This window comes from Bison bison, unplaced genomic scaffold (genome assembly GCF_000754665.1).
Source record: "Bison bison bison isolate TAMUID 2011002044 unplaced genomic scaffold, Bison_UMD1.0 scf7180017864372, whole genome shotgun sequence".
In the NCBI taxonomy this organism is placed as follows: Eukaryota; Metazoa; Chordata; class Mammalia; order Artiodactyla; family Bovidae; genus Bison; species Bison bison.
The window spans coordinates 2681760-2691046 of record NW_011494944.1 but is presented as its reverse complement, the minus strand read 5'-3'; the positions used below and the strand labels follow the sequence as shown (position 1 = coordinate 2691046).

Genomic DNA, 9287 nt, shown 5'->3' with positions numbered 1-9287 from the left:
AAGAAGAATATGCAGTTCCTGAGAAACTAGTCTCTCTGATTTTCTGGTCCAATTTAGATGTTTATAAGATAAAAGACTGCTCGCTGCGCTTCTTAAATTTAGTTATGGGGTTAAACCAGACCGATGAAAAGACTGCATTGGTTCTGATATAAATTACCTTCTCTCTGCTGGAGGAGCATTATCCGCTGCTTGGACGGTGAGCGCGTAAGTCCGTCCAACCATCAATTCCACCCCCGGAGCGATGGTGATAAGCCCTGTTGTTTTATTGATGATGAAGTCTCCCTGAGCCCCAACCAGGATTTCATATGTGATCTCCCCGTTTGACCCTTCGTCTGCGTCGACTGCAGTGAGCTGGAATTGAAAATCACAACATAAATTCTCTGGGGACTCAACTTTTCACCATCACGTCATTTTTTTTTCCCCCCAACAAAAGAAGCTTGCTTTCAAATACACACACAGTAAGTAAAGAAAGTTCTCTCGTCATATACACTCTTGTTTTCTTGAATTTAGGCTACTGTGTTCAAATAATGAAGCAATCACATCAGAAAAGATTTTTTTGTTGTTGTTCTTGTGAGAGTGATAAAAGGCTTTGGATCTTGAAAGCTATTTTTATTTTAACTTGCTGCTGCTGCTGCTGCTGAGTCGCTTCAGTCGTGCCGACTCTGTGCGACCCTGTGGACGGCAGCCCACCAGGCTCCTCTGTCCCTGGGATTCTCTAGGCAAGAATATTGGAATGGGTTGCCATCTCCTTCTCCAATGCATGCATTCATGCTAAGTCGCTTCAGTCGTATCTGACTCTGTGAGACTCTATGGACAGCAGCCCACCAGTCTCCTCTGTCCACGGGATTCTCTAGGCAAGAATATTGGAGTGGGTTGCCATTTCCTTCTCCTTACTAAGGACAGAGGCCTGGAAAAAAATGAAATGGCTGAAGTTTGCCTTTATTGTTACCGTCCTTCCTTTTGCTCTGAATTTTTTCCTGTCATATTGTTTTCCTTCCCCTCTTCCAGAAACTCTCTTGTCCTGGAATCCTTTTTATTTACACATGGCTCTAAGAAAGATTCTTATAAGCTTGTTCACATTGACTTATAAAAGACTGATAAGGTTTAGAGTATTACCTTTTGAAAAGCAAACAAACACATCTCCAATTGCAGAATATCTAATTAGAAAATATCAAATTCAATATTTTTTTTCCTTTTTTTGAGATAAAGGACTCAATTCAGAGTCCCTGAAATAATACCACATGAATATTTTTAAGGCTAATTTGGATATATTCATAATCATTTTGGAACAAATGACATCCAGTAGTTAAAGACTACTTTGAATCATTATATATGAAAAGAGAAAACCATTATTAACTTTACAAAGCAAAATTAATGTAATCGTGATTTAATATGTTAAATAAGGCTCCTTAACTTCCTGATAAGTATAAATTCACTTAAGGGAACCAAATTTAAGATTCTACTGGAAAATCTTATACATTTTACAGTCACAGAATTTATTGTTTTCATCCTTTGACAGATGAAGAAAGGAAAACGGGCCTCAGTTTATACCTTAGAGGAAAATATGTGTTTCCTATTAATAAAGAAAACACAAGATGTTGTAATAAATATGTTGTAGAAAAAAAATTCCTTATTTACTGACATTTTCTTAGGTATATATAATAAATAAGCTAAAAATGAATTCAACATTCATGTCTTTAAAGTAGCAGTTCTTTGTCATCCACAGACTCCTTTTGGTGGCTACTGGATATTCTGGTGTACTTTCTTAGATAAAATGTGAGTATACACATTTACCTTGAAATAAATTCAATTTCAGGAACGCTGTATTAATTAATGGCCATTTCAAAGTATCATGTTAACCATTCTAATGAAATGTAAACAAAATTCTTTACCCATCACATCATGCTTAAGAGGGTATACTGGGCATAGTCTATTTTTACTATCCGTCCACTACATTTAGAATGATTTTGTGCATGGAAATAGAAGCAACAAAAATAATTGAGAAGAAAAAAAAGAAATTTGAAACAGAGGTATAAATTCAGCTAAGTCTGACACTGGGTATTTGGGAGTGAACAGATGTTGTTGCCAGAAGGAAAGGCAATCCATGAAATGATTCTGGGACTTCTGTGAGAATGACAGACATAGTCCTAAAGGCAAAGAGAAGGAAACAATTTGTAGAAACAGTCAAAATGAATGATATATATTTATGGAGAATTATTCATGCCAGACAAGCTCATTTTCTTTTGTGTGTGGATAAAATTAGAAAATTAGAGGACAGGGGTAGCAGAAGAGATACCAATTTTGATTATAGTAAATCACTTAACACAATGTCTCAGGAAATCTTAATTAAAATTTAGCTCAAATTGGATTCAACATTAACATTCTTCCTGGGACTTAAATTGGCTAAAGGAATTTAATGATAAATGGCAATGAATCAAGTTAAGAAGAAGTGTTGAGGAATGTGCTTTAGGGATACAGGTATTATGGTTGCTCTTATTTAACATTTTCATAAATAATATTGGAAGACAGGATAAGCTTAAAGATAATTAAATTGCAAAAGGTAGCCATATGGGAGGTGCTGTAAATACCAAACAGTACTACAAAGCGCAGGTGATACAAACAATCCTCGAACTGCACAGCCAACCAATCACAGATGAGATAATATATTCAGGGACTACAACCAGCACCACAGAAACCATTAACAAGTAGGAAGTTTAATAAATAAGCTAAAAATGAATTCAACATTTGTTATCTAAGTAACAATACAAATGTTCAGTCTTTCAGCAGTAAGTAATAAAATAGTTGGTCAAGAATTCACATTTTGTGTCCTTAGACATGCAAACAAAAATATTTTAAAGGAATTATTAGTGGTTCAAGATTAGAAAAGATAGCTGAGACACTGACTCTGAAAACCCTGAAAATGATAGCATATTGTAAAAGAAAACCCCTGAAACTAAACTGTGGTGGAGATTTAATTCAATAACAAATCAATGATCTTGTGATCAGTGGTCTAGGACAGTGGTTTCCAGCCTTTTTGACACCAGGGACTAGTTTCATGAAAGACAATTTTTCCACGAACCAGAAGGAGAGAAGGGATGGTTTCAAAATGATTCAAGTGCATTCCACTTATTGCATACTTTATTTCTATCACTGTTACATCAGCTCCACCTCAAATCATCAGGCATTAGATCTTGGAGATTGGGGACCCCTGAGATTGGGGATATTAAAGGTATATGAAGCCTGTTCCTAATTTAGTGGGAAAATCTGCCTCCTAAACAAAATTGGGTTAATTTACATGGGGAAAGCAAAGTGTCACTCACATGTTATCAGATGAAAGTAAACTAAAATATGTGACTTTTAATTGTTTTACCAAAACAATATCTGAATGGTAAGGAACACTAAATTGTTTAACGTATTTCTTTTCTCTAATGTATTACAGTCCTTTTCAGGAAGTTTAACCTTACCCTGACAAAATTCCTTCCTCTCAGTATTCCAATATGTACATGTTACAAATATCCTTGTCCTCAGACACCTTGACATCCCACACACACACACACACACAAAAGGATTTGCCTATTTAAGGTTAAGTTAAGGACCCTGAGATGAAGAAAATAAATAGCGCTCTCACAGAGGCCAAACATGATGAACTAGAGAAAGGCTAACACATGATGAAAAAGGTAAACAGAAGCAAGATGATGAAGGTTTTATGGGCGATACTAAAAAATTTGAGAGTCATTGTGTGGCTCAAGTAAATAATGAAAAGATTAATATATACCTGATATTGAATATGTAGAGTGGTTCCTGAACTCTTTTTTCTCTCTCTCTCTCTCTTTTTTTTTTTTTTGTTCTGTTTTGTTTTGAGGGCATGAAAAACCAGGGAGAATGATGCAGTTTTAGATAAGAAGGTTTTAAGGGAATGGCATTAAATTATCTTAATAGCTCCCATTTATAATAAAAATTATAATAGACTCTCATGGACAGAAACATTCCATACCTGATACAGAAAACAAAATAATTTTTTAATGTTTTTACTAAGAGCGTAAATAAAATCAAATAATAAAGAATAAAGCTACACTACTTTCTTTGGTACATGTAGGCTACATTTATACTGTAGTCTTCTGCTGTTATAAAAAGGGATTTTCTAATTTACACAGACATATATTTGGCATTATTAATAATAAAAAGTGCGCTGGAAACCTCACCAGAGGTTTTGTTCAATGTTTGTTTTCCTATTGCTAACGGAAATATTGTATTAGTAAGGACTTTCTCTGTATTGTAACTTTATAGTTAAAACTTTCAAATTTCACTTAGAGAATATAAAGTGTGATCAGTAGTGCTGTGGTGAGGATTTTCTTAAGAAATATTCACTGAGGAGAGTTTCCAGAATCTCAGTTATTATCTGAGGCTAGGTTTATTTTGATTTTTGACTAAAGTAGAAAAAAGATTTCACTCTTTCTAGACATTCACTTCTATTTTCTAGTGCATCATCCTCATTCCTTTTATTTAGCATTTAATAAGCTAGATTTGTTCCATTTCTTTCTTGCTCTGTTTGTGAAAATATAAGAAGCACACATTTCTTATTGTTCAGTTGCTAAGTTGTGTGTGACTCTTGGCGACCCCATGGACTGCAGCATGCAGCAGCATGCCAGGCTTCCCTGCCATTCACTGTTTCCCAGAGTTCGCTCAAATCATATCCATTGAGTAGGTGATGCCATTTAACCATCTTATCCTTTGTTGCCCCCTTCTCTTCCAGCCCCCAATCTTTCCGAGCATTAGGGTCTTTTTCAATGAGCCTGCTCTTCACATCAGAGGTCTAAGTATCGGAGCTTAGGCTTCAGTATCAGTCCTTTCAATGAATATTCAGGGTTGATTTCCTTTAGGATTGACTGGTTTGATCTTCTTGTAGTTCAAGGGACTCTCAAGAGTTTTCTCCAGTAACACAGTTCAAAAGATTGAATTCCTCAGCACTCAGCTTTCTTTATGATCCCACTCTCACATCCATACACGACTACTGGAAAAATCATAGCTTTGCCTAGACAAACCCTTGTTGGCAAGGTAATGTCTCTGCTTTTTCTATTCTGTCTATGTTGGTATTAGCTTTTCTTCCAAGGAGTAAGTGTCTTTTAATTTCATGGCTTGGGTCACTATCTGCAATGATTTTGGAGCCCAAGAAAATAAAGTCTCTCACTGTTTCCATGTTTCCCCATCTCTTTGCCATGAAGTGATGGCCCTGGATGCCATGATCTTAACTTTTTGAATGTTGAGTTTTAAGCCAGCTTTTTTGCTCTCCTTTTTCACTTTCATCAAGAGGCCCTTTAGTTCCTCTTCATCATAAGGATGGTGTCCTCTGCATATCTGAGGTTACTGATATTTCTTCCTGAAATCTTGACTCCAACTTGTGCTTCATCCAACCTGGCATTTCACATGATGTGCTCTGCATATAAGTTACATAAGCAGGGTGACAATACACTGCCTTGAAGTACTCTTTTCTCAATTTGGAACCAGTGCGTTGGTCTATGTCTGGTTCTAACTGTTGCATCTTGACCTGAATACAGGTTTCTCAGGAGGCAGGTAAGGTGGGCTAGTGTTTCCATCTCTTTAAGAATTTTCCAAGTTTGAGGTGGTCCATACAGTCAAAGGCTTTAGCATAGTCAATGAAGCAGAAGTAGATGTTTTCTGGAATTATCTAGATTTTTTTTTTTTTTTTGATCCAGTGGATGTTGGCAATTTGATCTCTGGTTTCTCTGCCTTTTCTAAATGCAGCTTGAACATCTGGAAGTTCTTGGTTCACATGCTGTTGAAGCCTAGCTTGGAGAATTTTAAGCATTACTTTGCTAGCTTGTGAAATGGGTGTAATTGTGCAGTAGTTTGAAAGTTCTTTGATATTGCCTTTCTTTGGGATTGGAAGGAAAACTGAATCTTTTCCAGTCTTGCGGCTACTGCTGAATTTTGCAAATCTGTTAGCATATTGAGTGCAGCCCACTTGACTTCAGCTTCCAGGATGTCTGGCTCTAGGTGAGTGATCACACCATCATGATTATCTGGATCATTGAGATCTTTTTTGTATAGTTCTGTGTATTCTTGCCACCTCTTCTTGGTATCTTCTGCTTCTGTCAGGTCCATACCGACTCTGTCCTTTATTGTATCTATCTTTGCATGAAATGTGCCCTTGGTATCTCTGATTTTCTTGAAGACATCTCTAGTCTTTCCCATCCTATATTGTTTTCCTCTATTTCTTTGCATTGATCACTTAAGAAACTTTTTTAAAAATCTCTCCTTGCTATTCTTTGGAACTCTGCATTCAGATGGATATATCTTTCCTTTTCTTCTTTGCCTTTTACTTCTGTCCTTTTCTCAGCTATTTGTAAGACCTCCTCAGGCAAACATTTTCCCTTTTTGCATTTCTTTTTCTTGGGGATGGTTTTGATCACTACCTCCTGTACAGTGTTAGGAACCTTTGTCCAAAGATCTTTAGGAACTCTGTCTATCAGATATAATCCCTTTAATCTACTTGTCACTTAAACTTTATAATCATAAGGGATTTGATTTATCTGGTCTCATCTCTACTATCTGATTGAAATTGCTTTATTAAAATGGCAAATAACTGGAGCTAGGAAGCAGGATTTCTGGTTCCAATGATGTAAGTAAATCAGATAGTTTGTTTTCCCCAAAAAGTAAGTAAAAATCTAAGCAAAAATATCAAAAAATATTTAGGGCTCTAAAGATTCACTAAAGCAGACAAATTGGGAATAATATTCAAGAAGAATTGCTGTGACTTTAGGTAGGTAAAGCAGGAGCTAATGACCTTGTTATTTCAGTGGCACATTATCCCCCTTACCACTCTTAACCCCAAGTATAGTAGGCATATGGGTTTTATAAGGATGGGACTGGCCATGAAAAGCAGCAGATGTTCTTCAAGAGATGCCATAGTTAATTTGATGTAGAGTTAATAAAAGAATCAATTATGGTGAGAATTGAATGAGAAACAGCCTCAAGTCTGTCAGTGCAAGTTGTGGTCCCAGTTGGTAAGCTGAGAACAAGCCATAAATTTAGAAGAAATAAACAGAAAATGAGAGTCCAATAGAGGCTGGATAAGCTTTCCACACATCTCTGACACTACACACGTGCATAGAGAAGACATGAAAAGGCCTCGAGGAATGCAAATGTCAAAGAAAATCCTGAGAACTGCATGAACTTTCAATGCTCTCCCCAACAACCTAAACTCAGATAAACTGGCAAAGATGAAAGCTTTACAGGACTTTTGAGAAAGGGTTATGGGAGATTTTGTGTGTGGTGGAGAGAATTCTTAGGTCAAACAGAGTGTATCTCTAGAATGAGACTTTTTCTAAATATTGAGAGCAAATTAATTGAAGGGATAAATTCAATGAATATTTGGTAAACCTGTACTGTGTGGAAGTCATTGTGCCAATCACAGGTGGTTACAGATCACTAAAAGAAATTTATGGCTCAGTAGAAAGAGATGTAAAAGCTAACTTTAATGCAAGTTACAATAAAATGCATTGGAGATACATTGGATATGTGGAAGTATGATGGAAAGAACAATGAATTTTCTGACTTGCTATGAAAATAAAGATTTTATCTAAAAAATAACATTTGAATTATGTGTAAAAAAGAATGGAAAGGGTATAATTTGGATTAAACTTTAAAATTTGAGAGAGATGTCAGTAAGCGTAGAATGGGATGGGTATCCTATTCTGGAGTTAAACAAAACAAACCCTCTATACATAGTATCAAAGTTGGTTACATGGAGAGATGTAGCATGTGGTGAAACAAAAGAACTTGAAGTATTTCACAGCTGCTCTTGACTGCATGTGTGGAGATTAGGCTCTTCCTTCAGTAAAATAAGGACCTGTTCTGATTCATGTCTGTGTTTTAGAATAATCATTGTATCAGTGTTGTGGGGAATCTGCTGAAATAAGGTTGTCAATCAAAGTCTACTGTAGCAACCTAATTTATGGGAATGTACAGGCATGGAAAAGGAAATGGTGACAGATGTATACATATTGAAATAGCAACTTTAGAAACCAGACAATCATCTGTATGTATGCAGGTGAAGGAGGAAGAAGATAAACGTGACTGCGGTTGCTGTCTGAAGCCTATGTAATCCAAGATTAATTTGGCTCTGGAAAGTATAATTGCCTCCAAAGATGACAGGTTATGTTTATTTGACTTTTCTTACTGTAGGCATACAGGCATGAAACTAAAAGACACTTGCTCTTTGGAAGAAAAGCTATGACAAACCTGGACAGCGTATTAAAAAGCAGAGACATTACTTTGCTGACAAAGATGCATATTATTTGACTGACAAGTCCATATAGTCAAAGCTATGGCTTTTCCACTAATCATCTATGGGTGTGAGAGTTGGACCATAAAGAAGGTTGAGCCCTGAAGAACTGATGCTTTTGAACTGAGGTGCTGGAGAATATTCTTGAGAGTCCCTTGGGATTCAAGGAGATCAAACCAATCAATCCTAAAGGAAAGCAACCGTGAATATTCATTGGAAGGACTGATGCTGAAGCTGAAGCTCCACTTCTTTGGCCAACTGATGCCAAGAACTGACTCATTGGAAAAGACCCTGATGCTAGGAAAGATTGAGGGCAGGAAGAGAAAGGAGTGACAGAGAATGAGATAGTTGGATGGCATCACTGACTGAATGGAAATGAGTTTGAGCAAACTCAGGCAGATAGTGATGGACAAGAAACGCCGGCGTGCTGCAGTTCAGGTTGCAAAGAACTGTACATGACTTGAAAGAAAGTGAAAGCGAAAGTCTCTCAGCCATGTCTAACTCTTTGCAACCCCATGACCTATACAGTCCATGGAATTCTCTAGGCTGGAATATTGGAGTGACCTTTCCCTTCTCCAGGGGATTGTCCTATCCCCGGGATTGAATCCAGGTCTCCCACATTGCAGGTGGATTCTTTGCCACCTGAGCCACAATGGAAACCCAAAAATTATGGAGTAGGTAGCCTATCCCTTCTCCAGTGGATATTCCTGACTTAGGAATCAAACTGGGGTCTCCTGCCTTGCAGGTGGATTCTTTATCAACTAAGCTATCAGGGAAGACTGTACATGACTTCAATTCAGTTCAGTTCAGTCGCTCAGTCGTGTCCGATTCTTCGCAACCCCATGAATCGCAGCACGCCAGGCCTCCCTGTCCATCACCAACTCCCGGAGTTCACCCAGACTCATGTCCATCGAGTCAGTGATGCGATCCAGCCATCTCATCCTCTGTTGTCCCCTTCTCCTCCTGCCCCCAATCCCTCCCA

At 37.3% G+C, this 9287-nt stretch overlaps 1 protein-coding gene across 3 annotated transcripts in view; it reads right to left on the bottom strand.

Annotated features, from left to right (window-relative positions):
• PCDH15 (protocadherin-related 15) overlaps window positions 1-9287 on the bottom strand; it is a 1053047-nt gene that overhangs the window by 349907 nt on the left and 693853 nt on the right. For all 3 annotated transcript variants that reach the window (XM_010856569.1, XM_010856570.1, XM_010856571.1), the window contains exon 14: window positions 158-351. In XM_010856569.1, coding sequence (XP_010854871.1) covers window positions 158-351 — 194 coding nt within the window. The remainder of the gene's footprint in view (window positions 1-157; window positions 352-9287) is intronic.